The sequence below is a fragment of the Protopterus annectens genome, chromosome 7.part0, assembly GCF_019279795.1.
Source record: "Protopterus annectens isolate FY-2018-M chromosome 7.part0, PAN1.0, whole genome shotgun sequence".
Taxonomy (NCBI): Eukaryota; Metazoa; Chordata; order Ceratodontiformes; family Protopteridae; genus Protopterus; species Protopterus annectens.
Window position 1 is genome coordinate 500,392,119 of NC_056739.1, and position 26,758 is coordinate 500,418,876.

At 39.5% G+C, this 26,758-nt stretch overlaps 1 protein-coding gene across 1 annotated transcript in view; it reads left to right on the forward strand.

The window, feature by feature from the left end:
• LOC122806568 overlaps positions 1–26,758 on the forward strand; it is a gene marked incomplete in the record, with an annotated part of 552,044 nt that overhangs the window by 101,634 nt on the left and 423,652 nt on the right. Inside the window, 1 exon segment of the mRNA XM_044077104.1 lies at positions 14,918–15,053. Coding sequence (XP_043933039.1) covers positions 14,918–15,053 — 136 coding nt within the window.

The window sequence follows — 26,758 nt, forward strand, 5'->3', positions numbered from 1 at the left end:
AGGACCCATTATCGATGCCATTAAGTTGTTTCCAAACTCTGAGTCCTTTCGGTACCTGCTTTAATGCCACAGATTTTGTAAGAAATGCATTGTCCAACTGCAGGCTTCTAAATTTACAGCAAATGCCCTCAAACTGCTCAAGTTACTGTTTTAAAGATGGTGTATCCCTTCTCTCCTCGTTCAAGGCAGAGAAGTCTAGCTCCGGTAACTAGAGCAATTGCTGAATGTCCTTGCCGGTAGAACATGCTGCCCCACCAGCTACATTGCCATCATTGCCAGCAATCAAGAAGGAGGAAGCTACTACATTATACAGCAAAATCCCAAAAAGGGAAGGCATCTCTGATCAGTATTAGCAAAAAACTACGGGCACTCATAAAATCGTCAAAGGCCAGCTTCGAGAGAAAAATTGCACAGGACACTAAGGATAATCACAAGGCTTTCTTTAGTTATGTTAGGAACCTGGGTGGGAATTCCCAGATATGCTCAGAATTAGTCCAAAATGACAAAAAAATACACCGAGCTCACAGACATTGCCAACATCCTAGCTGACAGGTTCAGTGCAAACTTCTCCCCCCTCTCCCCACCAAAAGGGCAAATATCTATCCCAACAGAGTGCTGACCCCTGACATCTCAGATGCTCAGGTAAGAGCCGCCCTCTCCAAAGCAAAAAACACAGCATCAATGGAACCAGATGGTGTCCCGGGCTGCATCCTACATGAACTCCAAGAAGAGCTAAACCCAAACATAAAACTACTGTTCAATCTTAGCCTTACTACAGGATATGTACCCAAAGAGTGGCGTACAGCAACAGTGGTCCCTCTCCACAAAGGTGGTGCCTCAACGGATCCTGGAAACTATCACCCCATAAGCCTGACTAGCTTGGTCTGCAAAGCTATGGAAAGGATCATCATGGACCTCATAAATAAAGATATTGGGGACCTACAGACACTGGATCCTACCCAGTTTGGCTTTGTTAAGGGCAGATTCTGCCTCTTAAACCTGGTCGATTTCTTTGAAACAGTCACCAAGGCCATTGACGAGGGGAAGGTGGTCAACACAGCCTACCTGGACCTCGCAAAAGCCTTCGATGCAATACCCCACTCGGGCATTATAGATAATCTCACCAGCTTAAATATAAACCCCTATGTCACTAGATGGGTTGCAAACTGGCTCAAGGACAGAACCCACATGGTTAGAATTGCTGGAGCCATGTCAGACTCCAAACCAGTTACAAGTGGCATCCCACAAGGCTCAGTCCTGGGACCTCTCTTGTTCGGTATATATTTCTCGGTACAGGCCAACATGGAAGGACTGTGGCTGACCAAGTTTGCAGATGACTGCAAACTGGGCGCCATAATCAACTCTCCAGCCGACACAAGCATCCTCCAAAAGGGCCTCATAGAAACAGACAACTGGTGCCAGAGCCATGGCCTCAAGCTAAACACCAAAAGTGTATAGTCATCCCCTTTGGCAAAAACAGTGCCCACAAATTACCACATAGGTGGTAATCCATTAAGTACAGAAGAAGTCATTAGGGACCTGGGGACCCAAGTTGATAGCAATCTCTCATTTGACAACCACGTGGCCAAAGTGGTTAGAAAAACATTTTATATAGCCCACCTAATCATGAAGGGATTCACATCTAGATCAGGGGAGGTCATCGTACCTCTTTACTCATCCCTCATCAGGCCCATAATTGAGTACAATGCCCCGGGATGTACCTTACCAGACACCTGCAGCAACTGGAAAGACCCCAAAAGTACCTCACCAAGAGGATCAAAAGGCTCAAACAGATGCCATATGCTGCCCGGTTAAAGAAACTCCAGCTCTACTCAGTGGTATACTGCCTGCTCAGAGGCGATCTGTGCCTGACGTATAAAGCCATGTCCAACCCAGAATTAATGGACATGCTGCACCTCAGAAAATCCAAATCCCATCGAGCTACGCACTTGAGAGACTTGAACCTCAGCACTGAAATAAATAGGACATGCTGGAGGGACAGATTCATAACCCAGAGGCTCCCTTCACTCTGGAATAAAATCCCAGTCCAGGTTAGGCAGAGTCCCTCATTGACTCTCTTCAAGAGGAATCTTGATGAGTGGATGGGAGACAGAGGCACAGTATACTAACCTCAAAAAAAGGCATAGCAAAATTAATTTAAAATGGGTGGTGAAAGCCAAACACACTCTGGCTAGGCTTATAAATGCCCTAGGGCAGATAGCCTAGTATGAACCTATGAACCTATTAACCTAATATTGACATTGTTTACAGCTTCAAGGGCTGTTGGTGAGTGCAGAGTGAATAATTCAATCTGTGAATCCGTTAACATCACTTGCGATGTCCGTGCAGCCTCTTTCTGAGTAAGCAAGGCTGTTAACCTCTTCACGGAAGCAGTCAATTCAACAACAGCCACTTACATTGTAAAATATACCAAAAATAATTAAACAAAACTCCCGAGATGAAGTGCAGATGAAATTCAACCAATTGAATAAAGTAAAATAAAACAAAACTACCCAAAAGGTATAAACTAGTAAAACACACACACAAAGTTGAAAAAACAGACAAAACTGCACTCAAGCAGGTTTAATGTTCAGCTCCACAAACTAAGCGCTTTCACCATCCACAAATGGCTTCATCACAGGTGCTATTCCTCAAGGATTTTTTGGTTCTGACTAAGAAATTGAACCTTTGGCCACTGTACTAAGCTTTCTGGAGCTGGCTGCTCTTTAGGGTGTTATAGTCTTCAAAGTGCTTATTCACTCAAATACAACTGTATAAGAATAAGTTGAAAGAGTGGACTTTTGTTGGTTTTGTTATACTTGTGGGGAACTGAAAAACAGTTGACTCACTTCATGTCATTAATGGTTGGAAGGACTCTGAGTTGCGGGGAAGAAGGAGGTTAAACAATTGCTGTTCTTAACAGTATTTCTGTGAAACTTTTCACAATATAAATTGTATGTTTTTAGTAAAGTATTTGTAGTTGTTTTTGTATGTGATAAAGTCAATAAAGTAAACAGATGGCTTTTCTTTCTTTTCTTCCTCTTCTCTTTCTTGGAATTAAGCAATGTAGGCATTACAGTGCAAAAAGAGAAGAAAAGCTAGACAAAAGCACATTTAAGTTAATAGGCTGTAATCTTGGGTTGTTTAGGTGGGTGTGGGGTATAAAAGGACACAGATTATAATATATGTAGAGCTGATATGTTTTCTCTTACTTTTGCATAGGTGAATGTCTACATTGAGACCCTGGCTTAACCCAATAACAAATTTTAAGTAGAAATAAGTAAATATGAGAACATTGAATATAATGAAAAGTTTTCCTTTAGCAATACATGTTACAGCTTGTATTTTAGGCTGTAGCAGAGGACTACACTTTTCCTTTTTTCTTATGTTTCCACAAATACAAGCTAATAATAGTGCAGGAAAAGACAGAACACTGATTTCTTCAAGGCAAAAAGTTAATGATTTCCTGAAAGCATGGAAGTTGTTTTCACATTGGGGGGGGGGGGGGTAAAGGTAAAGAAAAATAGCAGATATCAATTATTGTAAGTAAAAGCACAGGCAACAATATGCATCTTAGCATAGATAACCTCAATTTCAGGTTAATTAGGGTCTGTGTTAGCAGCTGTATGTTTGCCACAAACATTCCTATTAGGATAGTTAAATATCATTATTTGAAGATGCACATAGTTATGTTGTTTGTATTACGTTAACAGGTTATAGGGCATTCTGGTTGTGTTTGTTTTTTTGTTTGAGGGTTTTGATTAAAATAAAAAGTATTGTAAAATGTGACAGAGGTCCTAATGTTGATAATAAGAAAAAAAAATGTATAAAGGATTAACGTGCCAAATGTTAATGGGTGCATGTATCACAAAAGCTGAAAACAGACATTTAAAAAGGTGACATATATATTTAGGTGGGAACAATGGCTCCTTAGCATAAAGGTGACAGTTTCCATGTTAGCTTGGAATGTGAATGGTTTCACTGGTATAAACAAAAAGGAAAGAATACCTAATTATATTAAGAAATGTAGAGTGCAGATAAAATGCTATAGGAGACACATTTGGAAAGAAATGAGCATGTGAATTTGACAAAGAATGATTTCAGGGTGGCTATTCTGCAGATTATCAGGGACAAAGGAAAAGAGAAGTACTTATATTAATTGCTGGAGGAGCTCCAGTAGTGATAGTAGAGGGAAAAATATAATAATGGCAGAATTGTGGTAGTAAGGGGCTACTGGCATGGATGAGGATTATGTTAGCATGTATTTATATTCCACTTAAAACTGCTATTATGGAGCTTAAATATTTTTGGGAGAAATAATCAGCATTTAGTAGGGAACATTACTTACAGGAAATTTGATTTTCAATAACAAAAATGTATCCAGGAGGTCTAGAAGGGAAATATAACAAATAAGGGTAGATTTCTGAAGAAATTTATGAAAATATCTGGTATGGAAGATATGAATTCCATAGTAGAACCTCAGGGAATTTACATATTATTCACCATGATGCAATATTTGGGTTAGACAGCATAAATTATATTTCACAGGAACAAGTACATTTAATTGAGAACTTTGACGCACATCTGATAACTATTTCAGATTATGCTCCAATAATTACTAAGATAAAAAGGCAGAGTAATGAAGTAAAAATGAGACACTGGCACTTCCCCAACAATCTGTTAAAAAGAGTGGAATTTAAGGAATGAATAGTGGAAATTATCTGGGAGTTCTTAGGGATGATAGAAAGTACTCCAGAAGTTATAGCTGGTGAGTGGGATAAAATAAAAAATGGAGTTTAAAATGGGGGTAGAAATATAAGAAAAGAGATATGGTTAAGAAGTAATTAGAATTATTTAGTGGAGCTGACAAAGGTTAAAGTATTACAAAATAAGAGGGCTCTCACAGAACAAAAAGAGGAGCAATTGCAGCACCTGGATAATATAAATGAGTTTAGAAAGACTGCTGTTAAGCAACTTTTTTGATAATAATTCTAGAACACAAAAGCTTCTGTCACAAACACTTGGACAACAAAAAGTAGAAAGAGTTGTTGCCAAACTAAGTGAGCCTATAACAAGAAAATAACCAGAGAGCCTACACAGGTATTAGAGATATTTTAGAAATTTTATAAAAAAGCTTATAAAGCAGAGAAGTGGGGAAATCAAGAAAAAGCACACATGGAAATATTTTGGAAGACTTAAATATGCTAAAGTTAGAGGTAGATGAGGCTCAACAACCAACAGTCAAGATAGGAGAAGATGAGAACAAAAAGATGATGTATAACCAATCTGCATGAAAGTTTCCAGGAATATATGTTATTCCAGTGGAAGTCTGGAAGCTAAGAGCGAGGAAATTATAGCAATTTGGAAGGTTTTATTTAACAGTATTATAAAAGGAAGGGAGGCAGCAATGTCCTGGAAAAAAGCTGTTGTGGCGGTAGTACCTAAAGATGGTTAAGTCACATCTGATCTAGCTTCATACAGACCCATTTCAATTTTAAACAATAGATTATAAAGTATGTACGTCTATAATGGCTAAAAGAATGCAAAGATGATGCCAAAATTGATAGCTATGGACCAATGTGATTTTCTGGAAGGAAGACAAACAACTGACAAAATTAATAGACAGTGATGAGCCACAGGGAAGCAGAATGTAAGAAAATATCATTGTTGTTTGTGGGTCTTGATGCAGAGAAAGCATTCAACTGAGTAAGCTGGGATTATGAGTAGGGCAATGGAAGCATTTGCATTTCTTGATCAAATAATAAGGTTAATTAGAAGGATATATGAGGAATTAGAAGTAAAAATCAAAGTGAGAGGGTTCCTGTCTTATAAGCTGTGTCTGCACAGAGGATCCAGGTGGGGGTATCTTCTTTCCCCTTTGTTATTTGTGTTATATTTAGAACTCACAAATTCAAATATATAATTGGTATGGTGTTTAAGACAAGTTGGCTTTATTTGCAGATGATGTTATTTTGCACCTGATAGAACCAGAAAAGAACATCTTAATGTTGTGGAACATTTTGAGACAGTTCCATTTTTTTCGGGATGTAAAACGAATGACTGTAAGACAAAGGCTAAAAGATAAACTATGTACCTACACATCAACTGGTTCAGCAATACCCATACTGATGGGGATGTGATAAAGTGGAGTATTTATGAGTATCAGTTAAAAAAAGATTCTGTTATGGCAGCTAAGGATACATGGGAAGAGACTAAATGAAAGATAACATAAACACTGAGAAACTCAAAGCTGTTTTCTATGAATATGAATAGCAAGATACAAGCAGTAAAAATGTTTTTAGTCCGTTTAATTTTATAAACTGGTTGAGTATACTTTATCAACTGAAGGAGAAGTTGTGGATAGTAACTAATAAAGAGTTAAAGGACTTTATTTGGAAAGAGAAGAGGGAAAGAGACACATGGATAATTTGATCCTCCCAATAGGACAAGGAGGTTTAGGATTACCTGATTTGAAGGGATATTCTAGAGCTACACAGTTAAGGCTCTAATACATAACACAAGCAGAAAGCTGCAGTTCATAGTGGAAAAGGGTAATGTTGAGGCAGGGAGGCAATTAAGAAGTAAGGTGAGAGTGGGATTTTGGATGCACATCTTTAAGGAAAATAACAACAGTCATAATGAATATTATATTCGTAGGTTCATAGGTTGGTACTAGGCTATCAGCCCTAGGGCCTATACAAGCCTAGCCATAACAATTCCCTGGCTATTTCTTCCCACACTATTTACTTCCCTGGACCCCTGTCTAGCAGGGTGACTGACGTGATCCCCGGGGTGAATTTCCTTTCTCCCATCCAGTCATCAAGGTTCATTTTGAAGAGGGCCAAAGAGACACTCTGCTTGACATGTATGGGCAATCTATTCCAGAGTCTGGGAAGTCTCTGGGACAAGAACCTATCCCTCCAGCATGTTTTGTTTATTGTGATGACAAGGTTTAGATCCCTGGAGCGTGTGGCTCTGTGGGATTGGGATTTCTTTAAGTGTAGCATGTCCAGCAGCTCTGGGTTTGACATGGCCTTGTATGTTAAGCAGAGATCGCCTCTGAGTAGATGATATGCAACAGAGTACAGCTTGAGCATTTTAAGGTGGTCAGCGTAGGCATCTGCTTTAGACCTGTGATTCTTTTAGTGAGGTATTTCTGTGGCCTTCCCAGTTGTTGCAGATGTCTTGAGAGGTACATACCAGACGGGGCATTGTATTATATAATGGGTCTAATGAGGGATTAGTACAGTGGGGCAATGACCTCCTTTTTTCTGGATGAAAAGCCCGTAGTGATGAGGTGTGCCACATAAAAGGATTTCCTGACTGTTGTGGTGATGTGGTTATCGAAAGTGAGACCACTGTCCACATGTGTCCCTAAGTCTCTTATCACACTTTTGGTGTTTAGTGTACTGCCACCTATATGGTAATTCACGGGTGCATGTTTTTTCCCAAAGGGGATAACTATACATTTCTTGGCATTGAGCTTGAGCCCATAGCTTTGGCACCAAGCATCTGTTTCTGTAAGGCCCTTTTGTACAGTATCCACATCTTTTGGGGATTCAATAATGGCTCCCAGTTTGCAGTCATCTGTGAACTTTGTTAGTCAGAGTCCCTTAGTGTTGGCCTGTACTTCAGAGAATTAGATGCCAAACAAGAGTGGTTCCAGGACTGAACCCTGAGGTACTCCACTTGTCACTTGTCTGGAGCTGGATTTGGAGTCAGCTACTTTTACAGTGTGGATTCTATCAGTAAGCCAGTTGGCAACCCATTGGGTGACTTAGGGATTAATGCCCAGCTTAGTAAGTTTATCAATGATTCCAGAGTGGGGGATGGTGTCAAAGGCCTTGGCAAGGTCTAGATGGTTGTGTGAACCACCTTACCCTTGTCCATGGCTCTGGAGACTGATTTGAAGAAGTCAATCAGGTTCAGGAGACAAGATCGGCCCTTCACGGACCCAAACTGGGTGGGGTCCAGTGTTTGAAGGTTGCCAATGTCTTTGTTTATAAGTTCCATGATAATACACTCCATGGCCTTGCAGATAAGGCTCATCAGACTGATGGGACGGTAGTTTCTGGGATCCAAGGTGGATCCCCCCTTGTGGAGTGGGATAACTGTAGCTCTGCACCACTGAGGTGAGGCTATGATTAAACATGACACTTAGGTGAGGTGCCAGTTCATATTGTAGTTCATGTAGTACACAGCCTGGGATGTCATCTGGTCCCATGGATGCTGTATTCTTAGCTTTGGAGAGTGCATTTTTTACCTGTGTGGCTGTTATTACTGGAATTTGGCAATCTTCCGGTATTGAGATGGGCCATTTAGGGGGTGAGAGGGGGTGAAGTTGGCACTGAATCAGTCTGCCAGGATATTGGCAATATCCTGGGGATCAGTATATTTAATGCCATTCTGTTTTAGCTCAGAGCTGAGCATTGCCATTTGGATTCTTGATGTAGGCAATTCAGATACAGTATCCCATCATGAAGTAGCAGAAAGTATACTAAGAACAAAGCCAACATGGGAATGGAGAAAGGAGAGTCTTCAGATATGGACAACTGCAATCACTGGTACAGAGAATAGGAAACAGGGGCTGGAATTTACTGGAGGAAGTTGGCAAAGGAACTAAGGTACAGGGAACAAATAGAGAGGGAAAGGTAATAGAATGGGAAGAGGCCAATAAGACATTTGGACTGCAAGCTAGTGATTACCTTCCTTATCAGGGACTGATCAGAGTATAGACAAAGAGAAGAGACGGGGGATATCCTAAATGAAAGACCTGCTCTGGCTGAGTTTTCAATTGAATCTAGAACAGAAGCTGCTGTTAAAAAATGGATAATTAGTAGGATATATAATATATTGCACAATAACTATAGGAATGTATCAGAAGAGGTCAGAAAAGATTGGGAAGAGAGATGAGATATAACATTCACAAAGAAACAATGGGAGGACATATATACAGCTCCCAAATATGCAACAGAATCTAGAAGAGTTAGGATTTTTACATGGAAGTCTTTGCATAGATACTTTTATATATCCCAAGCAGACTCCAAAGAATTTTTCCTTAGGCAGATGTCAAATACTGGCGATGTAATGGGGAAGAAAGAGATACCTGGGATCATATGTTCTCAGAGAATAATGATTTTGCAGACTATAAAAATTCTTTACAGAGTACTCTGTCAAGAATACTAGGTAATCAAGTGAGTGCAACTAAGGAAACAATTTTTTTGAGCTGGGATACTGTATCTGAATTGTCTAGACATAATAAGACCTTGTTAAGTTTAATACCAGTGTCCAAAAAAGCAATTACTATAAAATGGAAATCAAAATCTAGACCAACTATAGTTGAAGTAGTGAATATTGTAACACAGATGAAAGAACAGGAAGTGGGATCTTTAGAAAAGGACAGGAGTAAATTACATAGAAAAAATGGAAATTGTGGGAACAATACATGCAGAAAAATGTTTTAGAGGAGGAAAGAGGTTTCAAGAGAAGGCAGGAATTGAGAAGATTATGTAATGTTGCTTGACTATATGATATATATATATTAGTATATGTGGTGTATAATGTTTGTAAATGTGAACTTGTTACTATTGTTTGAGTGCTTTTATATAAAAGTAAGGCTGTCTTTGTAACAAGTGATAATTCAATAAAGGTGTTTAAAAAAACAATCAGCATACGGTCATCTGCAAATGTACTGAGGCATGTGTCTGGGTTAGTGGTCTGAAGATGCCGAACAAAAGGGCTCCTAGTACTGAGCCCTGAGGAATGCCATTAATCAACTTGTTTTTCTTCCGAGGTACTACCTGGTACTTCAATTAAGTGAATTCTATTTCTTGACCTGTTTGCTATCCATTTGACAACATAAAGGTTGACATTTAGGCCTTTAAGTTTATTTACAGTACCAGCATGAGGAATAATGTCAAACATCTTGGTCAGAACCAGGCCACCTGTATGAGCTGCATGTCTGCTGTCTACAGCTTTAGTGACTTTCAGAGAAGTACAATACTGAATTAAGTAGAATGATCTCTCTTTGAAAAAAAAAAGATATTTTTGCAAGTGAGGAGAAGTAAAATAATTTATATAGGAGTTTATGAAATCAGGTAAAATATATTCCATAGTTTTGCTAATTAAGCTTGTTACACTGATGCGAGGACCTGACTTGGGACTCCCTTTGTGGCCTGGCATAAGACAACCATTTTCTATACCTCAGGAACATGATGTTGTGATTAAACTTAATTTAATTTAGGTGATGTTCAGAGAGGATGTGGTTGGTTCTATTGATTAAAGTATATTGTTGGGACCCATATCAGTGATATGTTTAGCTTTGGAGAGTGCAATAAGGACGTAGTCCCTGATAACTTGGAACAGGAAGGGACTTGGGCAATTGGTGTAACTTTAATGACTATCCAGGAATTCATCAGAAAGGCCTTGCTTCCATGACAAGATAACTTGTGATTTAGTGACATGTTAACCAAGATGAGGTAAGACCTCAGTATTGACTCATATGCAAGTCTGTGAATTGCTTTGCTACTGTGACATCTGGATCATTGCTGATCCACATGTCACAGTAGTATACATGTAGGCACTTGCACCCCCCCACATCAGTCTCCCCCAAAACATACAGTGCACACTCAAAGACAAGCACACAGAAGAGTCTCATACCTGTTCCTAATTTTCATAGTTTCGCCATACCCCATCCACAATAACACTTTATGTTTTGTTTTGGCACATTTCTAGAGTCCTTGGAGGCTAGTGTTTCCCTGATCTCCATGCTGCTGTACGGGCTGTTGTTATATTTAATGTTCACCCATAACCTTTAGAAGATAATGGTGAAACCAACATGGAATACGCAGTATTTACAGGTAAAACACTTAAACCCAGAGACAAAGCAGAATATCAACAAATGCACATATGAGAAAACATGTTTTACACATTTCTGAGGAAGAAAAAACAAGTCATACCAAAAAGTTTATTCATACTGGATACATAATGGATAATCCTCATCTGCCTGATGGGTCACTAATAGTATTAAAGCTGAGCTGTTTGAGAAAAGTTGCAGCCGGATGTTTGAAACAGGGACAGGTGGCAGTTTTCTGTAAGTATTTTAATAGTTCGTGCCACAAATCAGAGTATAGTGTACAGATGAAGAGTTTACTATGGTTTTGATTGGTTTGCAAACAATAAAACATAATTACCTGAGTTAAGGTACCAACAAACCTAGCATGAAGCAGCAACTATAGTTATGGTTATGGGTAAAGGAAGGGTGAACACCATAAGAGATGTAAATTCTAACACATAGGAAGACAAAGAGAGTGTCTTGATTATACTTCACCACATGGTGGGGGAGGGGAGAAGAAAAGAGGTAAGAGGATGGAGTCAGGGTGAAATTATTTCAAACAGTTACAACAAAATGAGTAATAGATGAGAGGGGGTACGTTTATTAAAAAGGAAAGGAGAGGTATCTAATAAGCAAGACAGGAAGAAGAAAGGGAAGATAGCAGAGTATCAGGTCCCAGGTCATGGAGAAATAAAAGAAAAGGAAGTACAGAATAACAAGCACATGTGGTATAATTAAACGTGGGGAAAGGCTATGGTATGTTTAATGTTAATGTCCCAAATAAAGGTGTGTAAAATTGTTCGACTCAGAAAAACTAAAATACAACCAAAGTCCATGTAGTCCAAAGCTTGATGCACTATAGCAAAAAAATCAATTTTATTTCTTCTATAAAATAAGATTAAGCACTTTTGTCCATCCAGTAGGACTTATTTAGAACAATAAAACAACCTTTGCTCTATCCTTATATAATACACCAAATCAGAAGAGTTTTTTTAAGTAAATTTCAAAGTGATTAAAAGGTAATTAAAAGTAATTAGGTTCATTAATCATACCTAAAATTTAAAGTAAAATGTATTTTTTTTGGATGTCCAACTCACAATGGAAAATGGTGAATTGACTTCAAGAATGTTTAGGAAAGAAACATTCTCAAATTCCTATCTCCACTTTAATGGTGGTCAACTGTAAGAAAAACTTTGTGAAGGGCCAGTTTATCAGGGCAACCAGAATGACATCTGATGATGAGCTTTTTGTGAAAGAATTAGAGAACACAACTATTATGTTTTTAGATAGACGATACCTACTTGATTTATTACAATCACTGAAGAGAGAAGTTATGGAGAACACTGAGATGAAGTTTCAGTGCATTTTGAGTAAACCTAACCTGTTAAAAAGAAATAGGCATGGGCAAACAGTCTGACCTGGAAATCTTTCACCATGGGATGGTCATCAATTATGATGGGGTAAGTATTAGGATGAAGAACATTATTTCCCACAACCAAGCTGTTTTGAAAACCGATGAGGACCTTTACCGGCACTTGGGTGACAAACCAGCCTTAAAGTCAACAATAATATTAAGGAGGTGTTTGAGAAGGATAAACAAACTTTTAGGACAGGCTCCACAAAATGTGGCACTTGTAATGATTGTCAATACTTGGATGACATGAAGTAGATTACCTTAAATAATTATTGTCGTACAAGTATTACAATTAGGAGAGGTGACTGTAACTCAACAGGGTTAGTGTATTTAGCACTCCAAAACCAATGTGGTTCTTTTTATGTGGGTAAGACCAAGAGGAAACTGGCCAAGAGGATTTATGACATTTGTATGACATGAGAAAGGCCAACTCAAAAACGCCTTATACAGACATTCCATAATTTGTGATAATTTAAAAAAATATATATTTGGTATCTTAGAAATTGTTCCACCAGATGCCAGATGAGGAGCCTGGGAAAAACAAATTAGAATATAAGAAACTCCCCTGGCAACTTAGGTTGGATGCTATACTCAACCCAAGTCTCAATGACCATGTTTCAATACAGCCAATGTTAAAAATGAGAACAGCAAAATTATGATCCCAACATTTTATTTAATGTGTTATATTTTTATGTTTTTATACTTTTTTATATTTTATTGAAGTGTGGTTTAGAAGTGGATATTATGAACAAGTTTTTGATGTGGATTCTTTTAAGTTTTTTGATTAAATTAACACATTAGGTATTTATATTGAGCCTTTTACTTAAACTTTTAGGTATGATTAATGAATCTAATCACTTTTAATTACCTCTTAATCACTTTGCAATTTACTTCAAAATCACTTCTGATTTGATGTATTATATAAAGAGAGAGCCAAGGTTGTTTTATTGTTCTGAAGAAGTCCTAGTGGATGGACAAAGGTGCTTAACCTTATTTTGTAGAAAAAATAAAATCTGTTTTTTTACTACAGTTCCTTGAGCTTTGGACTATGTAGACTTTGTTTTTTTAATGGTAATGGCCTAAATAACCGTGTAAAGAGGTGGTATTTTGCAGTATGTGAAAAGATCAGAAGTAGACATGGTAGCTGTAGCTGAGATGCATCTGGAGGGGAAGGAAGATGATAATCTAGTGAAAAGGTGGGTATATAGCGCAGGCAGAATAATCTTAATAAGAAAAAAGAGAAGGGGTATATATCTCATGGTAAGAGCAGGAATCTCTATAAAAAACAAGAAATAACTTCAAAGGGGTATAGGTTGTTTATCAGAGGTGAAAAGGTGGATAAAAGGAATACATCTGACAGTGACTGGGGTATACATACCCTGCAATCCCCATAAAGAAAATAAGGGGATTGCTGGAAAAAGTTGAATGACTGGGGGGGGGGGGCATACGTGTGATAATGGGAGGCATGAATAATGTGACAAATAAGAATGGAACTAGTGGAGACCTGAGACACCAGAGTATAAAAGAGGGGAGGTTTTTGGTAAGTTTTATGCAAGCAATGGGCTGGGTGAGTTGCTAGAAATATGGTGAAAAACAGGATGTAAGTTATGGATATAAGTTCTGTTCTGCTTATCACAGAGATTGGTTTAAGAGTAATAGAATATATATGAATTTAGAAGAAAGGGTAGGCGTTGTAAAATCCCTGAGTACCTGTTAAGTAATGCTGATGAAAGGATCTGGGTCAAGGGGAAGGTGATGGAGATTTTGGTAGAAGATAAAAAACCTGGGCAGAAGAGGCTTAGAATGAATGGAGGAAGAGATTAAAAGAAGAGGTCAGCAGATACACTAAAGCCACAGGGAGGGAGAGGAAGTCAAGAGCTAAGGTCATAATGATGGAATTAGACAAGTTATGTGGGAAGAGAAAGGAATCAGGTGGTAATGAAAAAAGACAGAGAAGAAGAAATTAAAAGAATTTTGCAAGAAGAAACAGAAAGAAAACTGCAGTTTAAGATACTGAATAGAGAACAAATATTTTGAAATGAACTCAAGATTCTAGTGGTTTGTGAAGCAAGATATAGGCAACAACTAGTGGAGTGGGGCATTTGTAAAATAAGAGAAGTCGGTGGGTTAGAAATAAGAAAGCTGGAAAGTATCTTAAAGAAATTTATGGGGTATTATGAGACATTGCATAAAGAAGAGGAGCAACAGGGTGATTAAGATAATGATGATAATGATGTTTGGGTGACGGAACATAATACTTCCATGGGCAAGGGAAGAAGCTATGATAAGCCTCTGGTGACAAGGGATGAAATGCATACTGTTTGAAATCAATGTCTCTGGGTAAGTTGCCTGGGTCTGATGGTATATATTTGGAAGTATGAACTAGCTACTTACACTTTTTAATCACTGATCACCTTAACAGTGGGCACTAAAAGGCTAACTCTATTGTATAGCGGAGAACCCGCATGAGGTGATAAGAGCTGCAAGATGTCACAGGTAAGGTGGAGTGCAAGGGGAAAAGAGAAGAAATATATTGCAAAAAGTAGCCTCTGACCATAGCCATGGATAAAGGGCAACAATGTGAGAAAGGTGAGCTGCAGGTTGCTTGAATTTGTGTTTTATCTTGATGGTTTGCTGTCTGACTTTTTTCTCTTTGTACTTAATTTCAGGGAGTTGTAATGAAGGGAGTCACGCTGCATCAGAATGTCACTGCCTTAAACCAAAAGAACCTGTAACTGATGAGAAAATTAATACATTTACATTAAATTACAAGAGTCATATTGAATGCAGGAATAATCAGATCATGTAAGTTTACCATTTCATATATTTTACTGACAACATATAAGTGAACTAATGATCTCTTTTCTTGCCATTTATCCACACTGTTATATTTGTCAGAAGTCTTTCTGCTGTTGGTCCTTGGTATAGGCATTTATTATCAGTTTACCTGTGTTCTTTTGCATGCTTCTGCTCAGGAAAACATATGTTCATGTTCCTCCCATATGGGTGAGACTTAATTATTTATGAATATCATCTGAGGTGATGGGAACAGCAGTAAGTCAGCTCAAGTGGTGATGCGTTGTTGTCAAAGTATTATAATGTATAGAATCATGGTACCTAAAAGCTAAGGTCTTCTTGACATTTATACACTGAAACATGAGGCAGTTTAGTGTTACGTCGTTCTACTTCCAGCTAATTCATTTTGATTAATTGCATGCTGCATCTTTCTCAAAGTCCAAACCAGGATGCAAGCAGTACATGGTAGGAAAAAAAAAACATGATTATGCATGCTAGGGTGTATCAAGGGAGAGGCTGCACCTGCACAGTTTTGACAAATAAATAAAATAGAATGCCTTAAGGGCAGATGAGGACTGCCTATTTAAATGCTGTCATCAGACTAGTTTATTTATGTTATAAAATAGTCCCTTTGGTTTCCTGATGCAGAAAGGTAAAGCCCTGATTGTGTCACAGACAAACTGAAATCAACTAGTAACCTGAGCAATCACTTATTGAGTCAGTAAAAGAAGATGGAAGTGACCCGCTGACAACGTCTCCCAACCTGAGGGTGGAGAACAACAGTTTGGTCTGCTGCAGTCTTGGCCCCTAGGATTGTAGGAGTTAAAAGACTTTTCAGTACTCAGCCTTAATCCTTGCTTCCCCTTGGAATAAAGACCAAATTAGTCATACGGGAGGTGAATTTACTCATATTCATCTAGTTGTCCAGCTCCTTTTTAAAGGTTGATAGTGTGTCACACTGTTTAACTTTGAGAAGAAGTTTGATCCAGAGAAAGGATAGGTAATGCATAGCAAATATATCCCTCCACCCTGTCTTATTTTTTTTTCTAGTAGATTTGGGTCTTGGGTTCTAGTGTTAGCTGGACTGTCTGATTTATGGACTTATAAGAGTTATTGAACGACTGGATCCCTTGTAGCATTATAATACTACTGACCCAAGAAACTAAATGTAAACTCCTATGTTACCTGTTGGATAGCTGACAGAACTCAGTGTATTTGCATGGGAGAAAAGAATAGTTACCAGCAGTATCCCATAGGGATTGGGCCTAGACCACTTTTGTTTGGTATTTACTTCTCTGATGTCAAGGCTGACATCAAGAGCCTGTGACTGACCAAGTTCGCAGATGCCTGTAAACTTGGAGTTGTCATTAACTCCCCAGATGACTTTCAGATTCTTCATGAGAGACTAACAAGCACCAGGAAGAGACTGATGCCTGTACCATGACCTAAAACTAAATGTCAAGAAAGTCAGCATTGTGCCCTTAGGCAAAACTGGCTGCCATGTGCCTATTGCATGAGTTGACTTAGCTATTAAGGACATGGACACTTTAACTGGCAATTGAACTGTTCTTTTACTACCATAAATCCACTATTGTTAGGAACTCTTTTACCTTACCACATTAATCACCAGGGCTATGTCCTACAGATATAAGCAATTTATTATCACTTTCTACTCCTGCCCATAATAGCGTTTAACAGCCCCTTTGATATGTACCTGTCCAATCATATGACCCAGTTTGAGAGAACACAACATTTTCTCACTCAGATAATCAAAGATATGTCTTCCATGAGCTTCCCAGACAGGGTTAGCAGATTACTGAATGGACAGGTAGGGACCTCAAAGTAAGTGAAGACCAAAAAAAAAAAAAAGAAAAAAAAAAGAAAAGGTCTTTCTTGCTAAGTGAACTAAGTGAAGACCAAAAAAAAAGGTATTTCATGCGGAACTGCCTGCTGTTCTGCATTAAATAGAAGTGGCTCTGCTTTGTGATTGTTGATTGGCTCGTATGCTGATATATATGAGGCAATAAAAAATCACAAAGCAGAGCGTCTACTGTTCAGTACAGAACAACCTGCTGTTTCGCATTGAACAGAAGTGTCTCTGTTTTGTAATTTATGATTGGCCTGTATACCAGTATACAAGCCAATAAAAAAATCACAAAACAGAGCCTCTTCTCTTCAATGTGAAATAGCCCACTTTTTTGCCAGGATTTTAAGAGGCAGTGCGGGACTTGGAATTGGACTGCTGATATCTCGGGACAAACCTGCTCAAATAGGGATGTCTGGCAACTCTGTTCTCAGACCACCTTAAATTGTTCTCTTTATTTTCTGTTTCCTACAGACTGTTAAGACAAGACCTCTGTCTAGTTCACAGAGCCTCAAAGGATCCAGTTCTTTGGGACCTTCTACACATCTGTAACATCCTCAGCATATGCTCAAGAGATTTTTAACTTCCACCAAAACATAAATAAGATCTCCCAGTGATATTGGAGTTTGGAGGTTGGCATAATGATTAAAGTATATGCCTGACAGTCAAGAAGTACAGGGTTTGATTCCTACTAAAGGAAATTGTCTAAGCTTTAAAGTAGTCCACAAGGGCAGCTAGCCTAGTACTTATCTATGAACCTGTATGTATATGTATATGTATATGTATATATATCACAGAGAATCCCTTGTTTATGGATTAGACTTCCTTTGGATGTAAATCAAATTATTTAATAAATGCTCATTAGTATCCAGAAACAAGCATTCTGATTGATCAGTCCAACCAGCATGCCCATTGTAAATCGAACTCAAGCCTTTACCTATAGGAAAAAGTCTACCTGCTGAAGTAACACTAAGCAGCTAGACTTTCTGTTGGCATATGCTGAGGGACAGAGCTAAGTATAAGGAAAATCAGATCTGTTCTGCAAAACTAAGCAAACAAAAACCTACCTGATTTTTCTTATATGTTTACACTGCTCCTCCTAAATCTCTATTTTTTTAATAGTTAAAACAATAGCAATGGAGATTCTGTTTTCTCTGTCACTTCTCCTGTACAAATGTACTGTGGATGAGTCAGAACATTAGGTAAGACAATGTAGATGAAGGTTGAAGTTCCCTTATACAAATACATTAAAGAAATGTAAGCAATGTCTTTGTTACGTAATGTAATTGTAACTGTATAATAACAATAATCCACTCCTGTTTGTGGGTATATCAGAGCTTACCCATGGTTGGCTTTGTTTCATTAACTTGGGCTTTGTCCTCGTGATCAAACCACAATAGCTGTGGGTAAATCCTGATATACCCATGCACAGTCATGGATTACTACCAAATTTGATTGATGAATCTATGAAGCTATAAGCAATGCACAGATCACCCCTAAGGAGTCTGTATGATCCTGTGTATAGAGATAAGGTATACAGTCTTCCTTGGTAGCTCATGTCTTTTAATCTAATGATCTTTTTAGATACAAACCTGTGGCATCTTTCCATTTGCTTATGCCTAGTAAGGTACATCCCAAAGGGGCTGTTGTACACAATGATATGTTTAATAAAAGCAGAGTATAAAGAGTTGAGGACTTCATTTGATCTAGAAGAAGTACCTTTTGCTATGAGCTGTGCAAAGTAAAATGATTTCTTTACCACTGTTACAATGTGAGAGGGCTATCTGCACAAGTACCTAGATTATCATTGCCTTCTCACTTTGAAGATGGGTGTTATCTATACTATAAGCTGTTTCTGGTTGGGTAGTGTCTGTGCTTGATCTTCCTTATTGGTCTGGTTGCTGTTTAAGGCATTTACAAGGAAAAGACTACAAGTAAGAAGCTAAGATCCCTCATAAAATCCTCCAAAGCTAGTTACGAAAATAAAATTGCCAAAGATTCCAAAGACAACCACAAAGCATTCTATAGCTATGTCAAGAATCCAAATGGCAATGCTCAGATCTGCTCTGAGCTACAACAGAATGGCATTAAATATACTGATCCCAAGGATATTGCCAATATCCTGGCAGATCGATTCAGTGCAAACTTCACTCCCCTGTCAGCCCCTAAAGGGCTCATCTCAATACCAAAAGATTGCCAGATTCCAGGAATAATGGCCACACAGGTAAAAACGCACATTCCAAAGCTAAGAATACAGCATCCATGGGATCAGATGACATCCCAGGCTGTGTACTACATGACCTACAAAATGAACTGGCACCTCACCTAAGTGTCATGTTTAATCATAGCCTCACCTCAGGCTTAGTGCCCACTGAGTGGCACACAGCTACAGTTATCCCACTCCACAAGGGGGGATCCACCTTGGATCCTGGAACTACTGCCCCATCAGTCTGACAAGCCTGATCTGCAAGGCCATGGAACGTATTATCATGGAACTTATAAACAAAGACATTGGCAACCTTCAAACACTGGACCCCATGCAGTTTGGGTTCATGAAGGGCCGAGCTTGTCTCCTGAACCTGATTGACTTCTTTGAATCAGTCTCCAGAGCTGGTCCTCACAGCCTATCTGGACTTTACCAAGGCCTTCAACACCATCCCCCACTCTGGAATCATAGATAAACTTACTGAGCTGGGCATTAATCCCTACGTCACTCGATAGGTTGACAACTGGCTTACTGACAGAACCCACACTGTAAAAGTAGCCGACTCCAAATCCAGCTTCAGACAAGTGACAAGTGGAGTACCTCATGGTTCAGTCCTGGGACCGCTCTTATTTGGCATCTACTTCTCTGAAGTACAGGCCAACACTAAGGGACTCTGGCTAACAAAGTTTGCAGATGACTGCAAACTGGGAGCCATTATTGAATCCCCAAATGATGTGGATAGTCTACAAAAGGGCCTTACAGAAACAGATGCTTGGTGCCAGAGCCATGGGCTCAAGCTCAATGCCAAGAAATGTATAGTTATCCCCTCTGGGAAAAAAAGTATGTACCCATGAATGTCCACATAAGTGGCAGTACATTAAACACTGAAAGTGTGATTAGAGACTTAGGGACACAGGTGGACAGTGGTCTCACCTTTGATAACCACATCGCCACAACAGTCATGAAATCCTTCTATGTGGCACACCTCATCACTAAGGGCTTTTCATCCAGATCAAAGGAGGTCATTGTCCCACTGTACTCATCCCTCATTAGACCCATTATAGAATACAATGCCCCATTTGGTATGTACCTCTCAAGACATCTGCAACAACTGGAAAGGCCGCAGAAATACCTCATTAAAAGAATCACAGGCCTGAAGCAGATGCCCTATGCTAACCATCTAAAAAAACTCCACCTATAAACTGTCGCATATTGTCTACTAAGAGGCGATCTCTGCTTAACAGACAAGGCCATGTCAAACCCAGAGCTGTTGGACATGCTACACTTAAAGAAATCCCAGTCCCTCAGAGACACACACTCTAGGGATCTAAACCTTGTCATCACAATGAACAAAACATGCTGGAGGGATAGTTTCCTGACCCAGAGACTCCCCAGACTCTGGAATAGACTGTCCATGCATGTCAAGCAGAGTGCCTCTTTGGCCTGCTTCAAAAGGAACCTTGATGATTGGATGGGAGAAAGGAAATTCACCCCGGGGATCACATCAGTCACCCCGCTAGACAGGGGTCCAGGGAAGTAAATACTGTAGGGAAGAAATAGCCAGGGAATTGTTATGGCTAGGCTTGTATGTAGGGCCAACCTATGAACCTATCAACAACAAACCTGCAGACCCTTCCATCATCTGGGACAAGACTGTGGATCACCAAACAGGCTGTGGCCTGCTTATCTTGGGATTGGTGCTACTGTTTTGCTTCTGGTGAGAGAAGAATCAAAGGAGCATTGTATCCCAGCAGAGTGAAACTGTGGTGACACCAACACTAGAAGTAGCCAGGGAGTAGCTATTCAGGTGAGTGCCCTCTTTTCATCATTCTTGACAAGCTCATTTTTTTTCTTTCTTTTTCTTTCTTTCTTTTCAGTAAATAATGTTTGATTTGTTTCTGACTTCAGAATATCTGCCTAAATACATCATCCATAAATCATCATTCAACTTATTAATTTTCCTTCATGTGTTTGTCAGTGCCTTGTATAGACGCAGACACCTTCAGATGACATTTTTCCTGTAAAAGCACAATTGAAATTTTACCAATACCTAGTTGTACACAGAACAGCTAGTTTTCAGACAAGCACTGCCCTCATAGTTGCATACTGTATACTTCTGACATTACTTTATATTTTTACTCCAACTGTCTAATCAATAAAAATGATCTGTTGCCATGGCTATAAACTTTCCCACTATCTCTGTTCCTAGATTGGTGGATGTGGGCATCCTGAGGCAATGTAAAATTTGCTTCATGTTTACTGACAACCAATTAATTATCAAATAAACTGATATGGTATGTGAAAAATGTATTTACATAGTGTCACTGGAGGCAAAGCTTTCACATAAAAGCACCTTAATGTCAATAAGGTTGTCAGTAGTACACACCATCACCCATCACACACAATTCAAAGCACAAACACAGACCCATATATGTTGAGGCACTTAAATGAAACCATCCTAAATTCCAAAGACCTCCTAGAGGAAATACACATAACAAACACCCTCAGCAACCCTGAATGCACTCTTTCAAAACAACACCCACATTAACATAAATAGCTATGTTTCATGGAGCCTCTACATCTAAGCCCTTAAGGCATGCCACCACACAATCCAACATTCTAGTCATTGGAGGCCCCATTGTGAGACACACAAATGTCCCACTCACCAGGTGAAAAAAGAGAAAGTCACATCAGTTGCATTAGGGGCAAGGATCCATCACATTACACACAAATTCAGGTCATGCTTCACATGGATGGGGAGCCTGGTCCAGAAAAAGGGTAGTCTCTGGGATACATATCTGCCTGTCTAACAGGTCTTATTTATATCACAGGCAAGATTTAAGTCTTTAGAATAGGTAATTCTGGTGCTGTTTGTTTTACGTTTTACTGTCATGTGTTAAATATGTAACTATCACTACAAAATTAAGCAGTGCACCACTTATAAACCCAGCTGACATTGGTGTAGAGTTCCTCTACATGAGGTTCTCAAACTCAAATGACCACAAGGGCTGTATGAGGACTAGTGGTCTCAGCTGAGGACCACAATCTCCAAAACAAAACGAAAGGTAGTAACTGCATCTAGGAATGTAATGTAGTAGCTTCTCTCACCTAGATGTACGCTTGTTTTAGGGCTGTTTGAGGCCTGATGGTCACAAAGATATGGTCCTGTTTAAATGTTGTTATATTCTTGAATGTGTGACCACATTAGCAAGCAGTTTGGCATAGAAATGTTGAGCTACAGTTCTGTGATTTATAGTTTATGGAGACAACTGTAAACGCACTGCTAACAATCACCAGAGTCTTTACAAGCCTAGTCATGCAACCCAGTCCAGTTTTGCCCCAGAGTTCCGTGGATGCCTATATGGTGGGGTATGTTAGTAAAGTGGTAGCTAAGGGATATGTATGTGGAGGTTATGTTAGCTGGGGATTAATTTACTTAATCTCATCCTCTGTTCATCATAGGCATGGGGTCTAGGCCAGGGTTAATTTGCAATTTCCCATCCAGTGATCAAGGTTTCTTTTGAACAGGGTCTAGGATGAACTCTGCTTCACACAGATGGGAACTTATTCCATAGCACAGGGATCCTTTGAGACACATATCGGTCCATCCAGCAGGTTCAGTTTATGTTGCAGACAAGGTTCAGATCCTTGGATCTAGTGTTTCTGCTGTTGTTTATCTTGCAGATGTGCAAGAAATCCATCAGAGCTGGATCTGAGGACACCTTATATGCTAGGCATAGATAACGTCTCAGTAACCTGTAGTAGACTGAATACGGAAATAGGACCTTAAGGTGATCTGTGTAGGAGAGGGTGTTTATACCCTGGATTCCCCTGCTGAGGAACCTTTGAAGGTTTTCCAACTGTTGCAAGTGCCTGGTTAGGTACATGCCAAAAGGGGAATTGTACTCAATGATGGGTCTAATAAGGGCTGAGTAGAGTGGTACTGTTACTTCACTGGACCTGGATGTCATACCCTTGCTTATGAGGTGGGCAACATAGAATTATTTTCTTACTGTTTGGTTACATGACAGATTACTGTCTACATTTATTCCCAGATTCCTAACTACTGGGACAACTCTTAGGGGTGTTTTATTAATGAAGTAGTTAGTGTGAGTGGATGCTTTCCTAAAAGTCAATATAATGCATTTCTTTGCAATGAAATTTAATTTGTGGCCTTTGTACCAGTCATTTCTTTGTGTTAGACCCTCTTCTAGAATGTTGGTGTCATGGGGGAATCTGTTAATTCCCAGTTTGCAGTCATAAGCCAATTTGGTAAGCCATAATCCCTTTTATGTTTGCCTTTACTTCTGAGAAGTAGATGCCAAACAGGAATGGGCCCAACACACAGCTCTGGGATAATCCACTAATGACTGGGTCTTTTGGTTGAGGTGATTTTACCGATCCTGACTCCTTGGGTCATATCTGTGAGGCAGCTGGCAATCCAGAGAGTTATGTAGGATTTATGTCTAGTTCTGAGGTTTGGTATTGTTTTGAACACCTTGGCCAGGTCAAGGTAGGCAGGATGCACTGTTTTCCCCTCATCCATAGCCATGGTAACCTTTTTGTGGAAGTCTGCCATTCCATTAATAAAGCCAAACTGGGATGGGTCCAGTGTCTGTAGGCTGACAAAGTCCTTGTTGATCATTTCCATAATAATTAATTGCATGGTTTTGCATATTAAACTTGTCAAACTGATGGTCTGTAGTTTACAGGTTCAGTGGATGGTCTACCCTTATAAAGAGGGATGACCATTGTGGTCCTCCACTCACCTGGGATAAAACGTGTTTTGAGGCTGTAGTTGAAGAGTGCCTCAAGTTGTCCTGCTAGGCCATGTTTTAGCTCTTTAGGAGGCAACCAGGGATATTGTTAGGTCCCACTAAAAGCAGTGATTTTAGCCTTAGTGAGCACATCTAGGACCTGCTCCCTGTTGATAATTGGTGGGATATGGTAGAAGGAATTTCACAGGGGTAGTGGTGTGTGTGTGTGTGTGGGGGGGGGGGGGGATTAGAGTTATATTTATCAGCCAATAGAATTGCTATGTCACCCTGGTCAGTGAAGGTTGCATAGGTCTCAACCTTCCATCTCTGAAATGAGGAATACTAGCCCTCATAATGTGGCACAAATGGGCAAAATGTGGAACACATTCTAATAGCTTACTAACAACTTCAACTAGGAAGGTCACAGGGTGGTTAAAATATGCTGGTTTTACTTATAAAAAAGATCCTTTAATGAATTAATACAATTAATTTCTATTTGCTATAGGTTTTACTTAAAAAAATTCCTAACACTGAATGTGTGACAGACCCTTTCAATGTGGAACTTCGAGGAACATGAACTTTTTAAGACCCCAAATGAGGTACCTTCCTCGTAATGAGGTACACTTGAGAGGTATGGAAGGTTGTACCCTTTACCACCAGCTCTGCACATGACTTAGTATTACCTTTAAGATTTCTAACATAGCTGAAGAAGGCCTTGTGATCATCCTTAGCATGGGAGGCTATCCTGACCTCTTGACCAGCTCTGTTGGACTTTATTAGACCTCTTAGTTTGTTGTTTAGTTGAATCAGAGAGCTCTTTTTTCTATGAGAGTTCTTTCTGATTTTGGCCATGACTTTTTCTTTTGTTATATAGCCTATTGAGATTAGGATTCAGTCACTGTGGTCTGTTGTTGATGTTAGATATGGGATTACTTTTGGTGGGTATTGCAGCCTCAGTGGAGGCATTTACATGTTTGTACAAGGTTTCTGTAAATAATTTTGCATATGTAGCTGTGTTCAAGGGGTTTGGGGGAGCTGTAAATTTTGACTATCACTTTATAGGATGTAGTTTACTTTAGTATGGTTCATAACTGTCACAGCTTTGGCTGGGTTTTCTGGGTTAAGTTCTATTTACAGGGAGACAGTTTTTTTGTTCCATTTCACCAATGGGGACATGGCACATGGGAGAGGGTGCAACGCTCTTACAGATTCATGAGTACTAGGTCCAATATGTTTGATCCTCTGGTTGGAGAGTGCATGTCTGTTCTAAGGTATTTGTTTGATGAAGTCCGGGAAACTCGCTTTCTGTGCAATACAGGCAATGTACATTTCCCAATCTATAGAGGTGTAATTAAAGTCTCTCATGAACAGGGTATTTGGTTGAATGGTGAGCATTTCTAAAAGGTCCAAGTAAGAGTTGTGAGCTTCATGGGTCACAGAGGGCAACCTGCAGTTCGCCAGTACATGGTAGAGAACCTTGTCTATTGAGACTTGGATGTGGATGAACTCCAGGGTGCCATCCTATTTAACCAACCTAGAGCTGTATTTGCTGTTAACATAGATCAAGACACCTCCTCCTTTAGCCTCTGTCTTTGCTGCTATTGGTTTAAATGTGTGAAAGGCACTGTATCCTTCCACTGGAGGGGTACATTCTGAGGGTAACAACACAGCTCTCTACATTCTCCAGAGTGAGGACAGGTAACAGCACAGCTCTCTACATTCTCCTGAGTGAGGACAGGTAACAGCACAGCTCTCTACATTCTTCAGAGTGAGGACAGGTAACAGCACAGCTCTCTACATTCTCCAGAGTGAGAACAGGTAACAGCACAGCTCTCTACATTCTCCAGAGAGAGGACAGTTTGTAGGGTGTGGAGTTTCTTGTTTAGGCTCTGAACATTGAGAATTAACACCTTTAGGTTGCTTTGAGCTTTTTTGGCCTGTTGGTAGTTTTGTCATATTGACATTCCCTATAAAGGCTGTAAGGAGATGGATAAAGTTTTTGCCAACATCCAAAAGCCCAGAGGGCACAGGTGCAGACCATCCTTGGCAAATCAAAGTGGTCTGTTAACCTTGTCCTCTTATGCTGATAGATATTGTAATCCCCTGGAGTGACACTAGAACCTAAGCCAATTATTAAAATTGGTCATGTTCTGTTCATACTGTGGTATTATCCTGTCTGTGACACATATTCAGAGAGATCTATGATGCCTGTTGTCATGTAGTCCAGTGAGGTATGTCTCAGGTCATTTACAACCACATGAACTATGATAAAATCATATTGCTATCTGTGGTACAGTGACGTGAGTGTGTCCGTGATGTTTCAGATCCTAGCTCCAGATAGGCAACAAACCATTATCTTCTCATTTTCCATTCTGACGAGAGGAGTATCTGTGTCTCGTACGATAGAATCCCCTATGACAGGCTTACTAGGTAAAGTGTTTGCTTGTCTTATGGGCTTTGTTCTTGGAGGATCATTTGATGTAGGTTATTTGTAGTGTTAGGCATTGCTTTTGGTGTGTGCTTCAGTCATTGCGGATGGTAGATTTTGCAGTTTGATGGCTTAGGAGGTCATTGAGGTTTGGAGAGGTTTATTTTAATTGCCTCAGCATAAAAAGGTCTGTGTTTGTGTGTGTGTGTGTGTGTGTGTGTGTGTGTGTGTGTGTGTGTGTGTGTGTGTGTGTGTGTGTGTGTGTGTGTGTGTGTGTGTATGTGTGTGTGTGTGTGTGTGTGTGTGTGTGTGTGTGTGTGTGTGTGTGTGTGGTGTGAAGGATGTACTGTTTGTGTTTTTGACAACCATGTTTGTAAGCAAGACATTTCCTTAAAGGAAGTTCTGTATGCACATCTATTGCATACTGTGTTAGTTTCTTTAAGGATTAAAAAATTGTCT